General features: G+C 42.3%; 1 protein-coding gene across 1 annotated transcript in view; it reads right to left on the bottom strand.

Moving 5' to 3' along the window:
• cac (calcium voltage-gated channel subunit cacophony) overlaps window positions 1-27,117 on the bottom strand; it is a 2,326,612-nt gene that overhangs the window by 1,223,056 nt on the left and 1,076,439 nt on the right. Inside the window, exon 25 of the mRNA XM_080268748.1 lies at window positions 8,647-8,836. Coding sequence (XP_080124874.1) covers window positions 8,647-8,836 — 190 coding nt within the window. The remainder of the gene's footprint in view (window positions 1-8,646; window positions 8,837-27,117) is intronic.

Raw genomic sequence — 27,117 nt, 5'->3', positions numbered from 1 at the left:
TGGGTGGTGAGGAATTGGAAAATGTGAGTACATTTAAGTACTGTACTTGGGTAGTGTGATGAGTAAGGATGGAGGTTTGGAGGGTGAAGTGCTTGAAAGGTTACAGCAGGGAAGAAAGGTTGCTGGTTCCTTGAAAACAGTGATAAGAAGCAGGGAAGTGAGCATGGAAGTGAAAAAGTTACTGCATGACAGTACTGTGATACCAACTCTAACGTATGGAAGTGAAGCTTGGACGTTGCTGGAAGGACACAAGTCAAGAGTGAGATCAGTGGAAATGAGTTATTTAAGAGGAGCCTGTGGAGTCACATGGAGAGACAGGCTGACAAATGAGAATATAAAGGAGTGTTGTGGTGTGGATGTGGATGTGATAGGAAGCGTTAGGAGGAATACACTGAGGTGGTTTGGCCATGTGGAGAGGATGGAGGGTGAAAGACTGATGAAGAGAGTGTATGTGAGTGAGGTGGAAGGGGGAAGAGGGAGGGGGAGGCCGAGGATGAGATGGAGGGATGGGGTGGAGAGGTATATGAGAGAGGGGGGGGTGAGTTGGGAGCGGGGCAGTGAAATGGCAGGGGACAGGGCGACGTGGAGGCGATTTGTTTGTGGCCACCCTGAACGGGATTGAGGCGTCTGGCAATAGATAGATAAATATAATAATAATAATAAAATAATATTAATAATCCATCCATTCATCATCCAATCTTGTGTTGCCCCATGAGGAGCATAGGACCCCAGAGCTAGGCAAGTTGGTCCTGACATTTATGATAAGTGACCACCGTCACTCATCCCTGAGTGGCATTCCATGAACAATAAACTCCAACCACCCTTTGGATATAAACCTACACAGGCTCAATCCAATTGGAGCACCTTAATTATCCATTAAACCATAAGACACCATAATATGGTTATCTAGTTACCACCCAGTGTAGTAAATGGTTTCCTGGTGTACAGAAAACCATCTGGGTTGTCACTCAGTGCAGTCACCAACAGTCAGACGGAAGAGGAAAGAATGAAGGAAAAAAATACAGAAGAGGGAGTGTAAAGTCACCACAGGCAGAAGAAAGAGGAAAGAAGGAAGGAAAGAAAGACAGAAGAGGAAGGAAGGAAGAGAGGAAAGGGCAAACACTCAAAGCAGCATTACATCAAGTGAGTGGATGTTGAGTGCCCCCACCTACCACCAAAATGATAATAATAATAATAAACGATGACGCAGTGGGAGAAATCCCTTGGCGTTATAAAGTGATCGTAATGGGCAATATGAATGGATGATAGGCAGTGGTCAGGAGAATGACATACAGTAATGGATTGTAATGGAGTACCAGGAGAAAATGATAATGGGAAGCAACTGAAGGATATGTGTCAGGAAAGCAGGTTGTGTATTTGTAACTCATACTGCAAACACAAAGATGCACATAATTATACATGGTATAGGGGGACCAAGAATCATGTTGAAAGGATCCTGGTTGACTATGTGCTCATAGAGGGGTCGATGCTGGGAAAGGTTGCTGATACAAGAGTCGTAAGAGGATGATGTGGAGGTCTCTCAGATCATATGACTGTTGTATGCAAGATCACACTGAGAGGAGTGAGGTGGACTAGGAGAGAGAGGAGCAGTCAGAGAGAAAGACTGAAAGTCAAGATGCTGAGGATCAAAGAAATGGCAGATGAATACAGGACCAAAGTAGGGGAGGAGTTACAATCAGTGAACTGGAATGAGATGGACCTGGACAGCCTGTGGATTGCAAATAGGGACTGCTTAGTTAGGAATGCTAAAGCAGTGAGTGGTGTGGCAAGAGTAACAACAAAGAAAGGTACGGCATGGTGGAATGATGAAGTTAAGTGAGCCATGGAGGAAAAGAGGAAAAAAGTGGGTAGAATGGTTACAGGACAGGGGTTCAACTGAAAATAGAACTGAAAATGCCGAGAGAAAGAAGCACATAAAGAGACTAGTGAAGAGGAAAAAGGAGGAGGTAAATGATGATGTGGGAAGAAAAATGAATGCAAGTTATTCTGGAAAGAGGTGCTGAACTGTAGAAGTGACAGCAGAAAGAAATGTGAAAGTGTGAAGGATGAAAGTGGCAGATTATTAACCCCTGGGGATGAAGTAAGGACCAGATGGAAAGAATATTTTGAAAGCCTGATGAATGGGAATAGAGAGAGCAGAGCCACTGCATACATGATTGCTTTTGGGGATGTGCAGAGAAGAAAAACAGTGCCAGGAAACATGAGACTCGCACAGGTGACGAACGCTGTGAAGTGGCTGAAAAATGGGAAAGCACCTGGGGTTGATGAGGTGTATGCAGAGAGTATTAAGTGTAGTGGAGACAGCAAAATGAAGTGCTTGTTGGAGATATGTAAGATGGCATGAATGAGTGAAACTGTGCCAGCAGAGTGGAAAAAAGCTGTGACTGTATCGCTGTACAAAAATAAAGGTGAACAAAGTGTGTGCAAGAATTATCGTGGCATAAGTTTACTGAGTGTGGTAGGGAAGGCATATGGAAAAGTTATTATAGAGAAAGTAAGAGAGATATTAGAAGTCCTAATGAATGATGAATAGGAGTGGCAGAGGATGTGTGGATCAAATATTTGCAGTAAGACAGATGGTGGAGAAGGCTTGTGAGAAGGGCTATAAGGTGTTTATGGCACTTATTTTCGTTTTCAAAGGCTCCAACATGCTTGTATGTGTCGGCCTCGGTAACCTAATGGCGGCTCTCCACGCTGCACGATCCATTGCAGCCTCCCTGTTCAGTCCCTTAACCCTAAGGTCACACTTAATGACCTCGTCCCATGTCTTTCTCTGTCTACCCCTCATAACCCCACGCCCAGTATTAACACTTCTCACCTTCCTCACCCAATTATCATCCTCCATCCTCTCCACATGTCCAAACCACCTCAATCTACCTCTCCTCATCACAACACCAATACACTCCAGTCCCATCCTACCTATCAACTCTTCCATTGTAAACCCAGCCCCTCCAGGCCTTGGACGCAGGGACGCACTGCACATCCACCTAATCATTGTCATTTCTGTATGTCTGAGTCGGCGAATGTCTTCCTCCTTCACTGCCCAGGTCTCACTGCCATAGAGCATTACACTCCTAACACATGCTGCATACAAAGACCCCTTAGCACGTAGGGAGAGCCCTCTCAATGTCAGGAGAGGCAAGAGCTCCCTGAACTTCTTCCAACCACTTCTCACCATAGCCACAGAGCTAGCTCCAGCCCCACCTCCAGCACATATGTCTCCCAAATAACAAAACTCTTCCACACACTCAAGAGATTCACCAGCAAGTTCAATCCTTTCACGTCTGACAATCTCCACCTGCTCACTCCGGCATGCCGTACACATAAAATCAGCATTATCTCGCAGTCTACCTCTGATACCACTACATCTCTTATGCACCCATTTATCACACACACCGCACAAGATGGAATTACTTCCCACGCCCTTGTGGCAAACTGCACATGGCCACTCTCCCTCGTCTTTGACAGTACCGCCACCAACCCTAGATATCATCACTTTTGTTTTATCTGCATTTACCCTTAAACCCTTTTGCCCCATACCATCTCTCCACTTCCTAAACCACTTATAGATCTGGAAAAACTATACGACAAAGTAGACAGAGACGGACTGTGGAAGGTTTTGCATATGTAAGGTGTAGATGGTAAGCTGCTAGGTGCCGTCAAAATTTTATAATGTAGTAAGGCATGTGTAAGGGTAAATGGGCATCTAAGTGAATGGTTTACGATCGATGTGGGCATGAGACAAGGTTGCGTGATGTCCCCATGGTTGTTCAATATATGGATGGGGTGATGAGAGAAGTAAAAACACGAGTAATGGAGAGCGGGATGGCGTTGGCAATGAATGGTGAAGGATGGAGTATCTCATACTTGTTGTATGCTGATGTTGCAGTACAGTAAAACCTCACTATAACGGACTAATTGGGGCCCAAGCCACTCCGAAAAATGCAAGATTCCGATAAATGCGACATCCGGACTTCCCCCTGCTAACTTGGACTTTTTCTGATATATCAGACATTAGTCCGGATAGTATGAATGGTTTTTAAACTGTTGTGACTATCACTGTGGTACTGTACTGTGTTATAACTTCACTACATTAATCAATTTTTTTTTTTTTTTTTTTTTTTTTTTTTTTAAATGCGAGGAAGAAGGAACCAAAGGCCATGAGCCCGCAGTAACAGTTCCCTCCAAGAGAAAAACAAAATACAATAGAGAGCCAAATTCAAGATCCGATCATTTTGAGATGCCTGGACACACTGCATTTGAAAGACTGGAGATCATAGGCAGGAGGAAATACAGACAGAGGGAGACAGTTCCAGAGCTGACCTGTTGCATGAATGAAAGACTGGGAGTAACGGTTAACTCTTGCATTAGAGAGTTGGACAGAAAAGGGATGAGAGTTTGCTGCCAGACGGGTGCTACGCGCCCGTCGTAGAGGTGGAGGAATGCAAGCAGACAGTTCAGAGGAGCAGTGACCATTAAAGTAGCGATAGAAAAGAGATAAAGATGCAACAGTGCGGCGAAGAGATAGAGGTTGAAGGGAGTCAGTAAGAGGAGGAGAGTTAATGAGACGAAAAGCCTTTGACTCCACCCTATTGAGAAGAGCTGTATGTGGGGAGCCTCCCCACACATGAGAGTTGTACTCCACACAGGGGCGGATAAAACCCCTGTATAGAGTCAACAATTGTGCAGGGGTAAAGAAAGAGCGGAGTCGGCTTAGCACACCCAATCTCTTGGAAGCAGATTTTACAAGAGATGTAATATGATCTTTCCAAGATAAGTCCCGAGTAAATGAAACCCCAAGCATGTTCAAGGATGATGCAGGATTAATCTGAATATTATTAAACATTAGTGGGTATACCTGTGGAAGATTTTGTCGGGTTGATAGGTGTAAGAACTGAGTCTTAGAAGCATTAAAGACAACCATATTATTTTTACCCCAGTCAGAGATATGAGCCAAGTCAGACATTAGGTGTGCCATAGCCTCATCCCTTGTTTCTTGAAGTAACTGTTGAGATGGGCGTTGCGGGAATAGTTTAATATACATAATAATACTGTACTGTACACTGACAAACATGTCTTTTATTTGGCTTATTGTGGTGAACATAGCTGAAGTGGTCAGGCAGTCCAGACAGCTTCTGGCTTTATCAGACTTTTTGCGATATGTGGGAATTTAGTCCGGTAGCTCCTCGATTCCGATAAAAGCAAATTCCGGTCTACTGAAGTCCGTTATATCAAGGTTTTACTGTGCTACTTGCAAATACCGGACAAGAACTTGGTAGACTAGTGCAGAATTTTGCTGATGTCTGTGAGTGTTGTGCCTTCAGAGTAAATGTAGAAAAGAGTAAAGTGATGGTTGATGAGAGAGAAGGTAACTCAGAGTGATATTACAGTGAATGGAATTGGTGAGAGTTCAAATGTCTGGGTACTGTGACAGAAAAGAAGAAAATGTGCACAAGAAGTGGAATGTAGAGTGACACAAGGAAGGAATGTAGCTGGTGCTATGAAGCCCTTGAAAAGAAACAGAGGCTTGAGTGCTGCAGCTGCATGAGGCTTATATGCAGGAGTGTTAGTGCCAACTTTAACATATGGATGTGAGACTATGGTGTGGCAAGAAAATTAAAAGTCAAGAGTGAGAGCAGTGGAGATGGGATTGCTGAAGAATGTATGTGAAGTACAGAGAGTGGATAGGAGACGAAATAATGTGATCAGTGAAAGATGTGGAGTGAGGAAGTCTGTGGACACCAGAATTGAAGAGAGTGTACTAAGACTGTATGGTCATGTGGAGAGAAAGGATATCAATAGAGTGGTGAATAAGTTATACTCGAGTGAATTTCAAGAAGGGAGGAGGTGAGGAAGGCCAAAGAGAAGGTGGAGGGATATGGTGGATGCATGTGAGGAAGAGAGGTATGGAAGTCGGTAAGGCTAGGGGACTGACGAGAGATCGAACTGACTGGATGAAAGCTGTGAGAAGAAGTGCATGATCAGGGATTTGGCACCCCTTTTTAATGTGACAGCGGCCAGACTGACTCTATCGGATATATTTATGTGAAGCTACAGAATGTGGTGAATGGTTTTGGCATATCAGATAGAGCCAGGATTCTGGGGGCTTGAATGATGAGTGAATGGAAGCGTGGCCCATTGGACAGGGCAAATTTGGGCTGTCTGGAAGTTGCTACTCCTCACCCTGCCCATGGGTGGGAAACAAGGTCCAGATGATGACAATGACAATGACAATGATGATAATAGTAATAATCTTCATTCATTCATTCATCATCCAATCCTACATTGCCCCATGAGGACAGTGGGAGCCCGGGGTTAGGCAAGTTGGTCCTGACGTTTAAGATAAGAGTGACCAGCCTCACTCATTCCTGAGTGGCAATACATGAGCAATAAACCCCAACCACCCCTTGGATATAAACCTTTACCGGCTCAATTTGATTGGAGCTCCGTAATTACCCATTAAACCATCAGGCGCAAAAATCTGGTTAAATGGTTAACACCCAGTGTAGTAAATGGTTTCCTGGTGTACAGGAAATCATTTGGCATGCCACTCAGAGTAGAGTCACCCACCCACAGACAGAAAGAAGAGGAAAGAATGAAGGAAAGACAGAAGAGGGAGTGTAAAGTCACCCACAGGCAGAAAGACGAGGAAAGAATGAGGGAAAGAAAGAGAGAAAAGTATGGAAGGAAAAAAGGATAAAGGAAAGGAAAGAGCAAACACCTGAGAGCAGCACTACATCGAGTGAGTGGATGGTGAGTGCCCCCACGTACCACATATTTAATAATAATAATTATGTGAAGCTACAGAATGTGGTGAGAGTTATTGGCATATCAGATACAGCCAGGATTCTGGGGGCTTGAATGATGAAAGAATGGAAGTGCGACCTATTGGATTGGGCAAGCTTCGCCTGTCTGGACGTTGCTACTCCTTACCGTGCCCTAGGGTGGGAAAGGAGGTCTCGATGATGATGATGATGATGATGATGATGATGATGATGATGACGATGATGACGATGATAAGACAGAGAAAACTAGAAGTTGCAAACACACAGAATGTGTGGTCTGTGTGCAGAATCTTGAAGACACGAAACACTTCAGTCACCCATTCATTTCTGACATGTGAGCAGCTCTATCCCCAATTAGTGAGAATAATCAAAGTTTTTTGTGCTTACTGAATAATCCTTATCAGCTCCAAATATCAGGACCCACTTTAAATACACATTCCTCTAAATTTTATAAATTCCCATCTTACAGACAAACTAACATCATCCAAAAATACTGTTAACAAAAGACAACAAAGTGAAACATAGATAAATAAATATATAAATAAAAGTAAATTAATAAAATGAATAACATATTACATCATCATCACCTAATCCTGTATTGCCCCATGAGGAACGTAGGAGTCCAAGCCTAGGCAAGTTGGTCCTGACATTTAAGACGAGAGTGACCAGCCTCACTCATCCCTGAGTGGCATTACGTGGGCAAAAAACCCCAACCACCCTTGGATATAAACCTACACAGGCTCAATCCAGCTAGAGTGCCTGAATCACTCACTAAACTACCAGATGCTATAGTTTGGTTATATGGTTACCATCCAACATAGTAAATAGTCTCCTGGTGTACAGGAAACCATTTGGCTTATCACTCAGTGCAGGGTCACCTGCAGACAGAAGGAAGAGGAAAGAAAGAATGGAAAGTACTTAAGAGGAAGGAAGGAAAGAAGGAAGGAAGCGAAGAAAGGGCAGGCACCCAAGAGCAGCACTACATCAAGTGAGTGGATGGTGTAGTGCTGCTCTCGGGTGCCTGCCCTTTCCTCTCCTAAAAAAAATATTCATTCATTCGTTCATCATCCAATCCTACGTTACCCCATGAAAAGTGTAGAAGCCCAAGGCTAGACAAGTTGGTCCTGACATTTAAGATGAGAGTGACCAGCCTCACTCATCCCTGAGTGGCATTACGTTAGCAATAAACCCCAACCATCCCTTGGATATAAACCTTCACTGGTTCAATCCAATTGGAGCTCTGTAATTACCCGCTAAGCCACCAGGCGCCAAATTTTGGTTATGTGGTTACCACCCAGTGTAGTAAATGGTTTCCTGGTGTACAGGAAACCATTTGGCTGGTCATTCAGTGTAGAGTCACCCACAGGCAGAAGGAAGAGGAAAGAATGAAGGAAAGAAAGACAGAAGCGGGAGTGTAAAGTCACCCATAGGAACAAGGACGAGGAAAGAATGAAGGAACGGAAGACAGAAGATGATGGAAAGAAAGAAGGATGGAGAAGAGGAAAGGGCAGACGCCAAAGAGCAGCATTACATCGAGTGAGTGGATGGGCAATGCCCCCACCTACCAAAAATAGAGAGCGAGAGAGAGAGGGAGAGAGAAAAAAATAGTAGTATACCTGTACCAGATATGAAAAAAAAATTATGTACAGATGATCTCTAACAAATGGAAAAAATAATTTCAAACTGTTGCAATGTACAGGAAATATTTTTATGGCTTCAATGGAAAATAATTTCAAAAGGAACCTTACTGCATGCATTATCATCTATAAATAACAATAATGGATACCAGTCATACCAAACTGATCATACCAAGAAACCTTGAAAAATTAATATAACTCACTTTTAAAATCATCTCTATGGCAAAGACACCAGTGAAGGCAAAATCAAAGTAGTTGAGAATTCTGTTGACCTCTGACTTCTCATTGACAGGGTCCTCAGAGGCTAGTGCAATACTAGAGAGGCTGATGACGATCATGATGAACACATCGAAGTATCGCAGGTTCACTACCCAGTGAGCAGCACGGCGAATCCTATAAAAGAAGAGCTTTAGAAGATGATTTGTGATTGAATTTATTCTTAAGCTTGAGTTTAATGACTGCAATCAGGTAGATGAGTGGTTTCCATTACCCTTGGAGGAACTGTACTATTATGATGGTCAAGTGTAGCACAAAAAACTTGGTAGCAAACCACCAATTATCACTCTCAGGAAATAAACAATCACTCACAGACACCTAAGAATCAAAGCTTAAGCTGAGACTACAGTACTGCTACAAATCTTATGACACATATAATTTTTTTCTTCTTTTTTATACAACAATTTCCAGAAACTGTTGGGAGGTAACTGGCTGATTTTGGCACATTTAGTTTCAAATCCACAGAAAACTTCAGCTGTATTAAAGCAAACCTTGAAGCAGAAGTTCATTAAGAGGAAGTATGATCATATTTTATTCATGTTATGTATGTTATGATTGATAAGTGGAGTTTCTTAGGAATGTGACACATTAGGTTCCTGAACTGACAAATTTTGTTTTCAAGAATAAAACAATAATCACCACAGTTACAGTCCAAATACAACATTCATCTGCAGTTAGGTCACTGCCAAGAACACAATTTCAGTCCCATTAGCGTACCTGTAATAAAAGTAATCTACCAAGAGCTACATGTGACAGAAAATGAAGTTTCCATGCTATGCTAAATTCCTGGATAACTTTGTTCTATTACTTTTACTGTACAATGATAGCCCAATCTTCCAGGCTATATGGTGTGCAAGGGTGCCTGAATAATCCAAAATCATGATTAATCCAGCAGAAACAAAACACAAGTACTGTCAGACCGATTTATTAACTCCTCAATGGCCATGGGTTCAGAAATTTGCATGCTACCTTGGCCAGCCCCAGGATTATTTCTTCAGAGTTCTAAACTCAGTTTCTTCTTACAATGTGAAGAGAAATGTCTGGCTCACCTCACAATGTATGTTTTGGCTTCCTAAACCCATCCTGTGATTCACTATCATTCACAGAGGAACTCATAAAATTACAGTGCATGTGCCACATGAGCAGAAACAAACTGCCTGACTGTTTGCGATGGTAGCGTAGGGTTGTGAACACATACCAGTGACCTTTGTTCCCTTCCCATACTTGTTCACAGTTTTTTATAGCTCGCACTAACTTGACGTCACTGACATCAGTACAGTAAAGCATTGTTCAACATCGGTGGATATTAACCCCTAAAGACCGCATTTTTCCTAGAGCATCTATCCCCATAACTGCAACTGAGGTCTGATTTTTTGACTTTCTCGAATTGTAATTTTTTTCTTGAAGATTTCAAGAGCCTGAATTTACAAAACCTGAGAATGTATATCTCATGCACATGTGTCCAGTGGTCACTGTACTAGCAACCATCAAAAATGTTAAAAAGTCTACCCTTGAATCTGCCAAAGAATGGCTAATAATCATACGAGCATAGCTGTAAACATCCTGTAAACAATACATTATATTATTGAGAAACAGGATTTGCTACTTAGACTACGCTGGAGAATTCCTGACGATTCTCAATTTTTTTTTGTTACGTGTAGAGTTGCCAGTTAGCCTGCTATTTATGAGTGGAGGTATTTTGTAAGTTGTACATTAATTTTTGTCCTTTTTCTCAATAATGTTTTTATTTATGTGACTGTTTATTAAATTATGTAATTTGTGAAGTGGGATTATTGTAACCAATGAGGTCTTGCCTAAGTGACATACTTGCTGCTGCCATAAAGCTCAAACTGGGAAAAGTTGTAAAATACCATCCCAGCACTTTTGCGGCACCTCGGTTTGGGTTACCTTTCATGGAAGGGTAGTCAAGTCGTACCCTACCTGCTCATGGTGACCTCGCAGACACCCTGCTTTTTAATTTCTGTTCTTTTGTTTGTGTTTTCTTGGTCTTCTTTTTTTCCCTTCCTAAATTAGCGTGAGACAAACAGAGGCGGCGCTACTTGGGTTTATCCCAGGTAGTATTGTATATACTTTTTGCTGTTGTTGTTGTTGTTGTTTGTTTTGATTTTGTTATTTTCTTTATCACCAATCATAAGCAAACAACACCAGTGTCCTCACTGCAGTAGGTCTGTAGCAAAAAGTGCACAAGCACTGAAATGTGCCTACTGCAGCGAGTGGGTTCATTTGGCATGTGAAAATATGGATGCTAATGATTATCCATTTATGAAGAAGAGCCACCAGCTGGGATTTTGCTGGCTGTGTAGCCAATGTGTTGCACCAGCTGATGAGGTTTTGGCCTGTGGAGGAAATAAAGCCACTAAGAAGGAGTTGGAGGATGAGGTTGTTAGGCCGATCATTCAGGCTATCAGAGATGTGTCAAACAGACTGGAGGCACTGGAGACCAAAGTCTCATCACCCATTGCTGTCACCCAAGACCAGGCCAAGTCATTTAAGGATGCTGTTCAGGGGGTCTCTCATGGGGGAGGGGAAAGATCTGCCAGGGGGTTTGGTTGAGATCAGTGCTCATGGCCAGAAAAAATTCATTTGTCGCCAACAGATACTGATCGTAAAACCAAAGAGCAATGCTGAAGCTCCCACAAGTCAAATGGGACCAGAGGACATTAGAGGAGTACTTGACTTGGTACTAGTTGATAGCTGCCTTAAGACCAAGGCTGGTGGGCTAGTAATGAAGTTTCCATTAGCTGAGGCCAAAGGTGAAGCAGCTGGGATACTTAATGATCATTTTGGCTCTGATGGCAATTTTTGTATACCAGAGCCAAAAAAAATGCTGCCAAAAATGACCATGACAGGCCTCTCCTCTTCCTTATGTGACTCTGACATCATCCCTAGTCTATCTATCTATCTATCTATTGCTAAACATCTTAATCCCATAAGGAGTGGCCACAAACAAACTGTCTCCATGTTCCCCTGTCCCCTGCCATTTCACTGCACAGCTCCAAGCTCACACCCTCCTCTCTCATATACCTCTCCACTCCATCTCTCCATCTCATCCTTGGCCTCCCCCTCCACCTCACTCACATACACTCTCCACATCAGTCTCTCACTCTTCATCCTCTCTACATGCCCAAACCACCTCAATGTGTTTCTCCTAATGCTTCCTATCACGTCCACATCCACACCACAATGCTCCTTCACATCCTCATTTGTCAGTCTGTCTCTTCATGTGATTCCATGAGCTCCTCTCAAATAACTCATTTTCACTGCTCTCACTCTTGACTTCTGTCCCTCCAACATGGTCCAAGCATCACTTCCATATGTCAGAGTTGGTAGCACAATACTTTCATGTAGTAACTTTTTCACTTCCATGCTCACTTCCATTTCTTATCACTGCTGCCAAGGAACCAGCAACCTTTCGTCCTTGCTGTACCTTTTCAAGCACTTCACCCTCTAAACTTCCATCCTTACTCATCACACTAGCCAAGTACTTAAATGCACCCACATTTTCCATTTCCTCCTCATCCAACCTCACTGTACATTCACTGACTTCACTTCTCTCGAAGACCATAATTTTACTCTTCCCTACATTCACCTTTAGATTCTGGTTCTTACACACTCTCCCAAACTCATCCACCAAGCCTTGCAGATCCGCTTCGTCTTCACTCAACAACACAGTATCATCTGCAAACAACAGTACAGGGAGTTTCCAAACACTGCTCTCTCTCATTAGGGCCACTCCAGCATCCACTACCCTACCTTGTATCTCTAACCCCATCCATATACAGATTGAACAACCATGGAGACATGACACATCCCTGTTTCAGTCCAACCATCAAGTAGAAAAATTCACTCAGTTTACTATCCACATGCACTGCAGCCTTAGCACCCTCTTACATACTCTTCACAGCATTCAATAACTTCCCATCTACTCCATATATTCTTAATACTTTCCACAATCCTTGTCTATCCATCCTGTCATAAGCTTTCTCTAAATCCCTAGTATTCTGAATAAAAACAATAAAATTAAGATGCTCATTGATCAAGGTTGTACCCTCAACCTTCTCTTCATAAGATCAAGGAATGACACTAAAACTGCTGTCTTGAAGATGCTCCCAGAAGTGTGATCCTCCATCATAGAACAGGGCAATTACATCTATGTGGATCTCACAAAATGCCATGCTTTTGACATTCTGGGTTATACAGTGTCATCACTGTCAGGGTTTTGGTCATACATCTGGGAGGTGTTCTAGAAAACTGATGAACCTAAATGTGTTTTTTGTGCTGAGGCCCATAAGTCTCAGGACTAAAGTATCAGAAATTCTCCCAAATGCGTCAACTGCTCCTCCTTAACCCTATTCGGTGCAACCCTTGGCGATTTCCCACACTTACGACCCTAGTATCGCGAAAAGAATCTTGAGTAATATTATTGGTTTGACGAAGTGAAAGGAACGCATTCGGACACGTCGGCGCCGTTGCAAGGCAAGCGCCGCCAAACATATCGTACCGCACCAGCGCGCACTGAAACACACACACACACACACACATTTAACTACTATCAAATTTAAAATTAATGTAAATATCAAATGATAAAATATTTTACCATTCACCAACGCTTATCATGTTTGCCATATATCAAAACCGTAGGCTATATTTTCAGTCTGAGGGCTGCAGTATCAATAAACCGTTTACTGTTCTCTCTCTCACACACACACCGTCCATAACGTGGAAGTTGATAGCTTACACATCTTCCTCATCATCATCACAGCCCTTCCTCCCTCACACTCACCACCTCCCATCTTCCTCACCACCACCTTCCCTCCCTCCATCACCCTCACACTCACCACAATATTCCCTTCTACCATACTCTCCGTCTCACTACCACCGCTTTTTTCTCACCACCATCTCCCTCACTCACTCGCCACCGCTAATACTCTCCCTTTCTTCCTCACCTTCATAACTCCTAAACCCACTTTCAGTGGATTTACTACTAGGTAGACTAGTTGATGGAGAGGTAGCTATTAGTCAACGAAATCTAATAATGTAAGCATGTAAATAATTTCTGGTTATACATGCAAGTATTTTTTTTTATGCAAGAAAGAAGGAACCAAAGGGCAGGACCTACAAATTGCTCTCTCCAAGAAAAAAACGACAGCAGAGCCAAATTCAAGATCAGTTCATTTCGAGATGCCTGGACACACTGTGTATGAAAGACTGGAGACCGTAGGCAGTAAAAAAAACAAAGTTGAAGGCAATTCCAGAGTTGACCTGTTGCATACACGAATGACTGGAGCAACGGTTAACTCTTGCATTACAGAGTTGGACAGAAAAGGGCTGAGTTTGTTGCTAAGACGGGTGCTGCGTGCCTGCCGTGGTGGTGGAGGGATGCAAGCAGACAGTTCAGAGGAGCAGTGACCATTGAAGTGGCGATAGAAAAGAGACAATGATGCAACAGTGCCGTGAAGAGACAGAGGTTGAAGGGAGCCAGTAAGAGGAAAGTTAATGAGACGAAAAGTCTCCGACTCCATCCTGTTGAGAAGAACTGTGTGGGGAGCCTCCCCACACATGACAGCTGTGCTCTACACAGGAGCGAATAAAACCCGTGTATAAAGTCAACAACTGTGCAGGGCCGTGGGTTAGGGCTTCCCGACTAAAACCTCCCTAAGTGAAGAGTCCAGTCCTTGTGTGGACTAAAAATGGAAAGTTCATAATGATGATGATGAGAATACTACCATATATTTCTTTCTAATGACTGAATATAATATTTAGCTAAGCGAGTTTCAGCCACACTCAAAAAGTGTGTAACCAGGATACGGGACGAGGACCCAACTCGCCATGTATCCCACCAACCACTTTCCCCAACCTCCTCCCTTTAGAAAGTAGTTATTTATTTTTCAAATGTCATTACAACTATATAATAATGAATTTATAGAAGTAAAAGATTATTCTTATTAATTAATTTTACACGTGTGGTGTGAGGACTGTTGGTGCGTGAGGACTGTGTTGGTGTGTGAGGACTGTGGTGGTGTGTGAGGATTGTGTTGATGAGTGAGGACAGTGGTGGTGTGAGGACTGGTGGTGTGTGAGGACTGTGTTGGTGTGTGAGGACTGTGGTGGTGTGTGACGATTGCGTTGGTGTGTGAGGACTGGGTTGGTGAGTGAGGACTGTGGTGGTGGTGTGTGAGGATTGTGCTCGTGTGTGAGGTCTGAGGTGGTTTGTGAGGATTGTGTTGGTGTGTGAAATATAATCTATTCGTGAGAACAAAACAAACTCGACCTTCTCATGGACCCACTTCACGTATAACTAAGGAGTGAGAAACAGGTAGACCTTTATCATACAAATGGATGGCGAGTGAGAAAGGGCCGGGGAGAACAGGAGGTAGATAAGGCAGAAGACGGTAGATGTAAGGGAGATAAATGCTTGAAAAGGCATACATATTGCATAATAATTGCAAAATTCCATATCAACAGCCTTGTGCCTTACGTACCTCCTATTCTGCCTGCCTCTCTGTTGTATAATAAAGGTCTACCTGCTTCTCACTCCTTACAGCTGAAGGAGGTCCTTGAGAAGGCTGAATCTGTTGTCACCAATATATTATATAGGTATTTCTAAATCTGAGTACTGCAAATTAAAATTGAAGGGCACAGAGAAATATTTAGTTATAACCAATTATTCAAAGGCCACGGTAACTCTATCTGCTCATGCTACACCCCAAGGAGTATTCAGAGCAATGCAATAACAAATATTCAATTATGAATAGTTATAACCAAAACATCATCAATATACAGTATAAATCAATAGTTATTCAGTGGGGCAGTTAATCCCAAAATACCGACAAATTAGTCAGTAGACTGTCCTTCTGATGTCAGTTTATTAGTAATTTCCCACTGGTCAATCACTAGCCTATCACTGAGACCTTTGTCGGTCAGCCAGTCAGTCTCTCCAGAAGTCAGTCCCTTGATCCTCTGTTAGTAGTCACCACGAGAAAATGCAGCTGCCAGCCAAAGCTCCGTACATGCGGGGTCACCATTAAATTCTTACGGGTAGACTGTTAACCAGGAAACGTGCCAGTCTTTGGATTACTGAATCGCTTAGAGCAGCCTGTAGCTTCCTGGTTAATCCTGTATCTCTATTAACCGGAGGACAAGCTGTTCCCTGGGTAATGCACAGGCACAGTGTGGATATGAGGGGTTAGGTCCAGAGCCTTGCCTGGCGCTTTCAAGGGAGACAGCAGTCAATCAGGCCCCAGCTTCTTCTCTACACTGCGAGACCATGCTTCATTTCAGCTGATCCACCCCCTGCAGCATCGACCCCTGGTAAGTTAAAAAGATCCCGGGTGCCAATTAACTAACAGGGCCCTCAGTGACCCACAGCCTGTCACAGGTCGAAGGAGTAGTAATCGTTAACTTGGGGCTATCCATGTCTATGTTCCTATGTATTTTCCGGCGGTATTTGATCCTACGCACTCGAACATCCTTTTTACTCTACACTTACAACTAATATAAGTAAGCTGGAGGATTCTTATGCTGCAAGATCATCACCTTCCGTATCTCTATTTACATCTATCATATAAGGAAATTTTTAAACAAAAATATAATCCGTATATAACGTAAACTCAGTCATAATCTATATTCACAGACATGCATATTCATTCTTAATTTCCAAAACAAGACTTTCACTGATTGGGCACGTTACTATAGCATTTCATACATACTTTATTTCAGTGCTGATCACAGGTGTGCCTGTGACATACTTGACATTGTTTTGTGGACGATTTTGCTTTAGGGTGATTCTGAGTGTATCCTGGACCATAAAGAGACTCCAGGCATGAATGACACTTGTGCCGCTTGCCTGACCTATTCTCATGTGTTACTTCAGGGACGGCCTCCTCTACATCTCCCTGTCCGAGCATCAGATTCATCTTAGCTATTGTATTCCTGGTCAAACCACAAGCCTGAACTTTTCTTCTTTCAATTTGCAGATTACACAATGCCTTCACTAACTGCCAGCCATGGGAGATTGAAGCAATTTTTCTTGGGTCCTGATTATTATATAATGAATAAATTGTCTGTAAATTTACTCTGGAAGGTCGACAATGTAGCCAAGGGCATTCACTGTCCATCTTCTAGATTTAGTGTGTACTGTATGAAAACTTATTCTCTGATCCATAATGTCAGTGCCTCCTTTAGTGAAATCATACAATTTAAATATAGCTTTTTTTTTTTTTTTTTTTTTTTTTCAAATCATCCTTGGTAATGCCTAATATAGGGGAGACTGTGCTCAGAAGTAACACATTTTTCTTACCTTTGCTTTTGGTGGGTGTTACATAGGATTCAGTGTCATTTCCTCCCCGTGTTTCTTCCAGTAAACTTGGTATGACCTATCTTCCCTTTCTGTGACTGTATTTATCTCTGGTGGTATGCCTTTCCTAGTAGAATCTATAGTACCTAAGGCTGAGATACCTTGTGTTTGAAGCCACTCCAGTAACTATACTGGTGTACAATCTATCCAGGCTAATAATCCTACCTCTAAGGTCGACTGAGTCTTGCAACTGACTTACTAGAGCTTTCACTGTTGGGACTGTACCGCGTATGTAGTGTGGTCCTGGCTCTCAAGGTTTACCTGAATATACAGCTGTCCTAAAGGTAAATGGATATCTAACAGCATTAATAGATTTATATTGGAGGCCGTAGAGTACGGGTTTGCTCTTATTGTAGTCTGAACCCTATTTGTGTTCTGCACCCATACAACGTTTCATCAGTGGTCAAGAAGTCACCTGGCTCCAACACTGAGCAACAACAATTACTGAACTGTTCAAAAAGCTCCCTGATTGCTGCAAACCGATCGTGTACCCATCTCTGGTGTCTGGTATCAATGTTGTTCGTGTACCCATCTCTGGTGTCTGGTACCAATGTTGATCGTGTACCCATCTCTGGTGTCTGGTATCAATGTTGTTAAAAGTCATGTTAGCATGTAAGAAACCAAATCGTTTTACTGACATGACGGCTTCAAATATTGGGTGACCAAACCCTTCCATGAAGAGACGATTATAGCAATATTTATTTTGTCCCAACAAACCTCTTGGATAGAGCAGGCCAAAAAAGCTTTTCAATTCTATGGCATCAGTCATCTTGACGTGTGTTGGTATTTCACCACTGTCAGTATTAGAAATTTCGGTAATTATGCCTTGTGTTTACATGGGTTACAATACCATCAATCATATTAGATGTTATAAACAACTCCCATGCCATTATTTCTGTATTAGCTGACCTTGCCTCTCCTAACAAAACATCCTTCACTAGGCAATACCTTCTCAACAGGCCAACCTTCTGTATGATTGGTTCATATTATTGACTTACCGATATCTAATTTTCTCTGGAGTTTCTCTAAAATGCAGGTATATTCCCTGAGCTTGTGTGACAGGACAAATTTGTCATAATTATGTTTGTTCAAGCATTGGTCCAAAGAACTTATTAATCTAGTTTTCACCAGTGGCTTTCCGTTTCTGAGTGGTACCCACTCTTCTTCATTTTGTCATCATTCTGATCCTCATCTTCATCGTCGCCCTCAGCTACTCTATCTAAGGCAAGGTCATCATCATCATCATCGCCAACTACCTCTTCCAAGTAATCTTCGACTGGGTCGTCAACATAGTCGAAAGTAAAAGCCATGACTACGTCCGTCGACACATCCACCCCGTCCCCTAATTAATGCCTAACTAACCGTCGTCCAGCACGCCTACACGAGAGCCGCGAGGTTTGTGTGTGTGTGTGTGTGTGTGTGTGTGTGTATGTGTGTGCACATTACAATGCACGTGTGTGTATCTGTGTGCACAATACAATGCACATGTGTGTATCTGTGTGTATGTGTACGAACAACCATTTCATTGGGTATGAGAAGTCATAGAGAAAAAACAATGAATAATACATAGATAATAAAATTAGTGAATGAAATAACTATTTCACTAGGTATGAGGAGTCATAAAGTACGAACAATGAATAATACATAGAAAATAAAGTAGTTTTAATGAAAATAGGAAACGTATCGTACGTCTGGAAGCTGTGTTGATGCCCGTTAGGCTTGCGTAGGCTAAGGTCCCAGATATTCCACTCATCTTCGAGCGTTTTCTTTTTGTTTAGCGCTCTCCACGGGGAAAAATCGTTAATTTGAGAGAAAACGCTCGTTTCAACCCAGTTTTTTCGCTCAGAATCACTATTTGTTGTGTTTCCAGTAATTTAACAAGAAAACAATCGTGAGACCATGCATTGCTTACAAACTAGAGTTTATTGGTAAAAATTAGTTAGGGCGTATCAAAAATGATACGGGTTGCACTGAATAGGGTTAAGGCATCAAGAAGCTAATACTAATTCATAATCGGCTGCCCATTTTGCATCTAGCAGAGACTGCCCACTTATGATTTTTCATAGGAAGAGACTGATTGAAAACACCCTTTTTGACCACTCAAAAAGCTGACTACGTCCCTCTTGAACCAGTTAAGGATGGGTCTTTTGAATATTCATTCCATCTGTAATAAGATGGACTATATTAACAAGGCTCTAAATCAGCATGAGCTTGACATTTTGTGCTTGACTGAAACCTGGTTGTATGAGTCTGATATTAATATTATTCATAGTGCTTTGCCTAAGACACATTCTACTATATGTATTCCCAGGCCTGCTACTGACTATCCAGGAGGAGGTATAGCACTCGTTTACTCAGCAGCACTTGCAAACATTTCTCTCATAGACTCAGACCTGACCATATATTCATCTGAATTTAGGGATATACTAATAAACTTCCATCAGAATACAATTAGAATTGCAACTGTCTCTTTACCAGGTCATCCAGTCACAGATCAAGGTTTTATGGAGGAGTTTGGGCAGTTTCCTGAAGTGTTTTCTCTTAAATCTGGAGGATTTCTTGTTTGCAGTGATTTCAATTACTGGGTTGACAGTCAGCAGTCAAAACCATTTTCTTCAGAATTTCTTGAGTTAATCGACCAGAATAATTTTGTCACTCATGTGAGTGATCCTACTCATGTCTATGGACATGTCCTCGACTTGATCTTGTCCCCTGATGGTTGAAGACACATATCGGATGTGAAGGTTGAATCAATTGACCCCTCATCTCTGATAATACTCTGCTCACTTTTAGTTTTGATATCCTGAATTCCTCTTCCTATAAAAGGGTCATCAGGTTCAGAAATTACAGGAATGCTGACAACCATCTAATGTGTCATGAAATTGATCATCGTTTAAACTGCACAGATTCTTCAATTCTTCCTTCTGATGATTTGGATGATTTATATAAAGATAAGCTTGGGTCAATTTTTGATCATTATTTTCCTGAGGTGGTAAAAACAATCACTGCACATGATAGTTCTCCATGATATGGTCCATCTATAAACTCTTTGCGCAGACAAAGTAGAAAGGCATAACGTGACTGGCACTTGAAATGGACAAAATTAACTCATTTGCATTATGTTTGTGAGAGATGAGCGGTTGTTCACACTGTAAAAGCCCAGAAGGCAAGATATTATCAAAACAAAGTTGATTCATGTGGTGGTGATAAAAATAACTGTCTGCAATTGTGAACAATTTAGTTGGTTGAAGGAATGTAATCGTTAAGCCTACTCTTGTATTTGATGCCCAGTTGGCTTCTGAGTTTGCTTCATTTTTACAACTGAGATATCTAGCATAAGAAATGATTTAGAAAACAGTTCTTCTAGTGAAGCGTACTCAATTGACTTCCAACCACAGCACACAGGGGGTCATTTGCTTTGAACATTTCATCCACTGGTTGTAAAAAAAAATCAAATGTTCCATCAGAGAACTTAACAAAACATTCTGCCCACCTGATCCATGTAACTTGTCACAACAGCCTGATGTGTACGAGAACACAGCAGACTTTATCTCCAAAATGATAAATAAATGCTTCTTAGAAAGTAATTTTGTGCAGTCTGAGAAATGTGCTATGCTTGGGCCCCTAATCAAGAAACCTGGCCTTGATGTCGAGAGCACGACAAAGTACTGTAAAACCTCACTATATTGGACTAATTGGGGCACAAGCCAGTCCGAAAAAAGCGAAAGTCCGATAAAAGCGACATCTGGACTCCTCCCCGGACTTCCTCCTCCTTACGCAAAGAGAAGCGCTTGTCATTCAAGCATTTATTCTACAGTCTCTCTCTCTCTCTCTTGCACTGGGCACTTCCATTTTACTTCACATATTTTTTGTCTTCCTCGTCACCTTCATCTTCACCTTCCCATTCATTTAGCCTTTGTTTTCAGTTCACTTTGACATTCACATTCACTTTCATATTCAGTTCCTTGCTCACTCTCACCTTCATCTTCACACTTACTTTTACTATCACTCATTTTGAATTTCCATTTCACCTTCACTTGCGATACTACTTTCATGTTTACCTTTAGAATTACTTTCACTCACTTTCACTTTCACCCTCCCTTTTACTTTCACATTCCCCTTCACCTTCGCTCACCTTCACTTTCATTTTCACCTCTCTCACCTTCACCTTCACTTTCACTTTCACCTTCACTTTCATTTTCACCTCTTTCACCTTCATCTTCAGTTTCACCTTCACCTTCACTTTTACATTCATTTTCACCTTCACTTTCATCTGAACCATCACTTTCACATTCACCTTCACTTTCGTCTTCATTTTCACCCACACTTTCACCTCACCTTCACTCTCACTTTTGATTTCACTTTCACCTTCACTTTCACAATCACTTTCACCTTCCACCTTCACTTTCACTTTTGACTTAATTTTCATCTTCACTTTCACCTTCCCCCCTGTGGTGGGGGGGACACAACCTGGCCGCACTATGGGGTGGTACTACTACTCTGCGGCCAGGTTGTGTTAGGAAGAATACTGCCACCGTATTCCCTGCGTGTCGTAAAAGGCGACTAAAAGGGGCGGGGTGAGGGGACTAGGGACCCCCTCCTCTGTTTTTTAGTTCCTAAAAAGAGACAGGCCAGAGAAAGGGATGGGGGATGGAGTTATCCCTGTACCCTGAAGATTGGGTCTATGAATGTGCGTGGATGTAGTACAATTGAGGCTAAAAGGGAGGAGATTGGGAGAATGTTTGTGAGAAGAAAGCTGGATGTGTTAGCTTTCAGTGATACCAAGATGAAAGGGAAGGGGGAATCTATGTTTGGAAGTGTGAATGGAAGATTGTCAGGGGTTGATAGAGGAAGGGCAAGAGAAGGTGTGGCCTTGTTAGTGAGTCCGGAAGTAAAGCAGTGTGTGATTGAATGGAAGGAGGTGTCATCGAGACTGATGTGGGTGAAAGCGAAATTTGAACATGAGTTGTGGGTGTTTGTGAGTGCATATGGGCCTGGTAGTGAAAGGGATGAAAAAGAGAGGGAGTCTTTCTGGAATGATGTTGATGAGTGTCTGCAGAGTTTTGGAGCGAATGTGAATGTGGTAATGATGGGAGATCTGAATGCTAGAGTGGGAAATGTAGCAGTTGAAGGTGTAGTTGGTATGCATGGTGTGCCTGGAAGAAATGAAAATGGGGAACGAATGATAGCGATGTGTGTTGAGCGAGAGATGGTGATTGGGAATACGCTGTTTGAGAAGAAAGATATTTATAAGTATACATGGGTGAGACAGGAGGGTGGAAGGGTTGTTGGTAGAGCCTTGATGGACTATGTGGTTGTGTCTAGGAATGTAATAGGAAGATTGTTGGATGTGAGAGTTCTGAGAGGGGAGGGTGGAGGTATGTCTGACCACTACCTGGTGGAGGGAAAGTTAAGAGTAGGTAAGAGATGGGTGAGAGCTAGGAGGGTTAGGTGTGGCAGGGAGGTTTTGAAAGTGAGTGAGTTGGATAAAAGAGAGAATAAGATAGAGTATCAGGAGAAATTGAAAGATGAATGGAACGCAGTGAAAGATCGGGAAAATGGCAGCGTGGAGGAGGAATGGCAGTTGTTTAAGAATGCTGTGGTGGGGCATGCAGAAGAGGTGTGTGGTGTGAGACGTGTGGGTGGTGGTGTAAGAAAAGGAAGTGAATGGTGGTGCGAGGAAGTAAGTATGGCTGTGGCTGAGAAGAGACGTGCATATGAAGTGTGGCTGCAGAGGAAGGATGAGATGTCATATGAAAGGTATAAGGAAAAGAGGAACAGAGCGAGAAGGGCTGTGCGTGATGCTAAAGTGGCAGCAGATGAGAGGTGGGGTAGGCGGCTGACAGAGAATTTTCAACAGAATAAGAAAATGTTTTGGAAGGAGGTGAAAAGGGTGCGAAAGGGAGAGTCTGGGAAGGAAGAACGAGTAAAAGCAGAGGATGGAAGGATGTTAATTGAGATGGATGCAGTAAGGAAGAGATGGGCAGAGTATTTTGAAAGATTGTTAAATGTAGAGGAGGAAAGGGTGGCTGAGATTGTGGCGGATAGAAGGGTGCAAGGAATAAATGTGTTGGGAGAGTTGAATGATTCTTTGATCACAAAGGAGGAAGTGGAGAAGGCAGTACAGGAGATGAAAACAGGGAAAGCTGCAGGTATGGATGGGTGTGCTGTGGAATGCCTGAAGGGTGGTGGAGTGACTATTGTTGACTGGTTAGTAAGATTGTTGAATGTGTGCTTTGAGAAAGGTATGGTGTGAATTGACTGGGCAAGTGCTTGTGTGGTCCCATTGTATAAAGGCAAGGGTGATAAGGATGAATGTACTAGCTTTAGGGGTATAAGTCTGTTGAGTGTTGTAGGTAAAGTGTATGGTAGTGTGTTAATTATGAGAGTTAGAGAGGGTACAGAGGGAGTGATTAGTGATGAGCAGTGTGGCTTTAGGAGAGGGAGGGGATGCGTTGATCAGGTGTTTGCTGTGAGACAAGTGTGTGAAAAGTATTTAGCGAAAGGCAAGGATGTGTTTTGGGCATTTATGGATTTAGAGAAAGCGTATGATAGAATTGATAGGGAGGCTTTGTGGACTGTTTTAAGATTGTATGGACTTGATGGTAGGTTACTAAAAGGGGTGAAAAGTTTTTATGTAAATAGTAGAGCGTGTGTAAGAGTGGGAAATGCTGTGAGTGATTGGTTTCCCGTGAGAGTGGGGCTGCGACAGGGATGTGTGATGTCGCCTTGGTTGTTTAATATTTACATGGATGGTGTTGTAAGGGAGGTGAATGCAAGAGTTTTAGGTGGTCTGAGTCTGGTAAATGTTGATGGAGGAGAGTGGAATCTGAAGCAGCTGCTGTTTGCAGATGATACTGCACTGGTGACTGATTCAGAGGAGAGGTTGAGACAGTTGGTAGAGGAGTTTGGAAGGGTGTGTGAAAGGAGGAAATTGAAAGTAAATGAGAATAAGAGTAAAGTGATGAAGTGTACGAGGTTGATAGATGGTAGGGGGATGAATATAGTTTTGAATGGTGAGTTGCTTGAGGAGGTAGATTGTTTTAAATATCTAGGGTCACATGTTGCTGTGGATGGAAGAATAGATGCAGAAGTGAAGTTTAGAATAAATGAAGTAGGAAAGGTGCTGGGAGGAATGAAAAAAGTGTTTAAATGTCGTTCGCTTAGAATGGATGTAAAGAGAAGGCTGTATGAGGGTGTTGTGGTACCGACTGCATTATATGGGGCTGAAACATGGAATATGGGTGTAGCAGAGAGGAAAAGTTTGAATGTAATGGAGATGAGATGTCTGAGGAGTATGTGTGGAGTGACGCGTATGGATCGAGTGCGAAATGATGAAGTGCGAAGGAGAACTGGAGTTGTTCGGGAGATGGCTGGTAGAGTTGAGCAGAGGGTGTTGCAATGGTTTGGGCACATGGAGAGAATGGATAATGAGCGATTGGTGAAAAAGATAACTAGATCTGATGTGAGAGGTGTAAGGCTGAGAGGAAGACCACGAATAGGATGGATGGACAGTGTGAAGAGAGCGCTGGATGCGAGAGGGATGTCTGTTGAGCAAGGAAGAGTGGCTGTGTGTGACAGAAATAAATGGAGAGAAATTGTGAATGAATAAGTGATGACGCAGCCCTGAGGGGATATTCTCCCGCATTTGGTCTGATCAGCTAGTCAGGTCAGGTGCGGGTAAGGGGATGGGTCTGTTATGATGTGGCAGGGGTAAACCAGTTCTGCTGTCGGGCCCTGCTGCGGATGTCACTGATTGCATTGCGCAGTTGACCCTTGTGCGGTGTGGTGCGGTGAGGATCTGTCCGTTCTCCCCTTTGGAGCTAAGATGCGAATGAATGTGTTTGAATGGATGAGTAAATGGAGAGTGAGTCGTCCTGTCTCAGCTACCTCCCTTTCCTTGGGGGAAGCAGCCTAGGTATATAGATAGATAGATAAATAGACTTTCACCTTCACCATTTTCACATTCACTTTTACTTTCACCTTCACACTACCTTCATTGACCTTCATTTATAAATTCACTTTTGCCTCTCTCTCTCTCCTGAAGAGAGAGAGAGAGAGAGAGAGAGAGAGAGAGAGAGAGAGGAGGGACCAATGTTATGCCTATCTCCCTCATTTGTTTATGGGAAAGGGGACGCCACTTGTCATTCCCGTATTTATTCCCTCTCTCTCTCTCTCTCTGTTGACTCTGACATTCACATTCACTTCCATGCTCTTTCACCTTCACCTTTACACTCATTTTCACGATTACTTTAATTTTCATTTTCAATTTCACCTTCACCTCTCTCTCTCTCTCTCTCTCTCTCTCCCATCTCGGGGAGGAAGAGAAGAATTGGAGCAGGAGAGAGGGAGGAGGGACCAATGTTATGGTATCTTTTCCGTTTGTTTGTTTATTCATTTTTCCAAGAGGCGGACTGCTTCTGACTTTATCGGACTTTTTCTGATGCATAAGAAATTTGTCCAGTTGGCTCCTCAAGTCCGATAAAAGCGAATTCCACTATACTGAAGTCCGTTATAACGAGGTTATACTGTATCACCCTGTCTCTAACCTGTCTTTCTTATCCAAGATTATTGAGCATGCCGTACTTGATCAACTCTTACCACAACTGGAACATAAAAGAGTTGTTCCTGTTGTTCAATCGCATACAAAAAATAACATTCCACTGAAACTGCATTAACAAGAATTCACATTGACTTGATGGCAAACACCTGTGCTGGGATGTCCTCTCTCCTAGTTCTGTTGGATCCATCTGCAGCTTTTGATAGATCATAAATTATTGTTGGATGAACTGTATTTTTATGGTGTTTGTGACAGTGCTCTTCTGCTCCTTAAGTTGTATTTGTTGGATATATCTCAGAGTGTGGTTGCTGATCACACTAGCTCTGATTCTGCTCCCCGTCTATTCAGAGTCCCGCAAAGATCAGTGTTGGGTCCAATTCTATTTACTATCTACACGAGTAGTTTATCGTCTTTACTCGATGCTCTCGACGTGACCTATCATTTTTATGCTGATGACAGATATCAACGATACTAAGCCTGAATCTCTATTGTCTGATATTTTGGATGGCTAGGAGGCTACTTAAGATGAATGATGGTAAAAATGAGATCATCATTATCAGAGGAAACAGAAGGGGTGATGACGCTGATAATGCCCTGGCTTTGAACACTGGTGTGTCAAAGCTTCATCCAGTCAGTTCTGTTTGAAATCTGGGTGTTTATTTTAATTCAAAGTTAAATTATAAGGAACATATTAATCAAGCTTGCAGAGGATGTAACTTACATAACAGAAATCAGTACCCTGTGAGAAAATTCCTGAACAGACATTGCCTCTTAACACTGGTCCATGCAGGTCTTGTTTCGTGCTGACTAATGTAATTCACTGTGGATGTGTCTTCCAATAATATACTAACAAAAGTTCAGTCTGTGTTGAACAGGGCAGCACAGCTTATCTTTGGTCTACCCCCCCCCGAGAACCTCGACTACACTGTTCCTAACGGAGCTGCACTGGTTACCAGTAAAGGCTAGAACTGAATTTAATCCTCTAGCGCACAGTAAGTTTTGGTAAGTTTTCTGGAACACAATTTTATTCCACTCCCCTCTCTGCCAGCCCTCCCATGCGCCTCTGAAAACATGTATTCTCGCCTTATTTTCACCACCCAGAGATATATATACATTCCCATGAAACCTACATCATCTTATTCACCGATGTTTGTTCAAGCCAAAAAGAAAAAAAAAATACAGAAAAGTATGAACAGAAGTACACTAGGCCGTTGTGAATAAACATTTCGGAATGTCAATCTCACTTCTCAACATCATAGTTCAAATGTTTTCCATCATGCAGAAAACTGTTATAAGATGTTTAGAAAGAGAATTTCATCAGCTTTCTAATAAACTTTGCTGATTTTTTTTATATGATTTTTAGTTTTCGAGAAAAGAGCTAAAAACTAAAAGTTATTTCCTACATGAAACTTACTTTTTGTTCAGGGAGCTCTAGCACAAAAGTTTTCTCACAGAGGTTAT

Source organism: Coenobita brevimanus, chromosome 29 (assembly GCF_032717465.1).
Source record: "Coenobita brevimanus isolate Jiangsu-jjx chromosome 29, ASM3271746v2, whole genome shotgun sequence".
Taxonomy (NCBI): Eukaryota; Metazoa; Arthropoda; class Malacostraca; order Decapoda; family Coenobitidae; genus Coenobita; species Coenobita brevimanus.
This window is presented reverse-complemented; position numbering and strand designations above follow the sequence as displayed.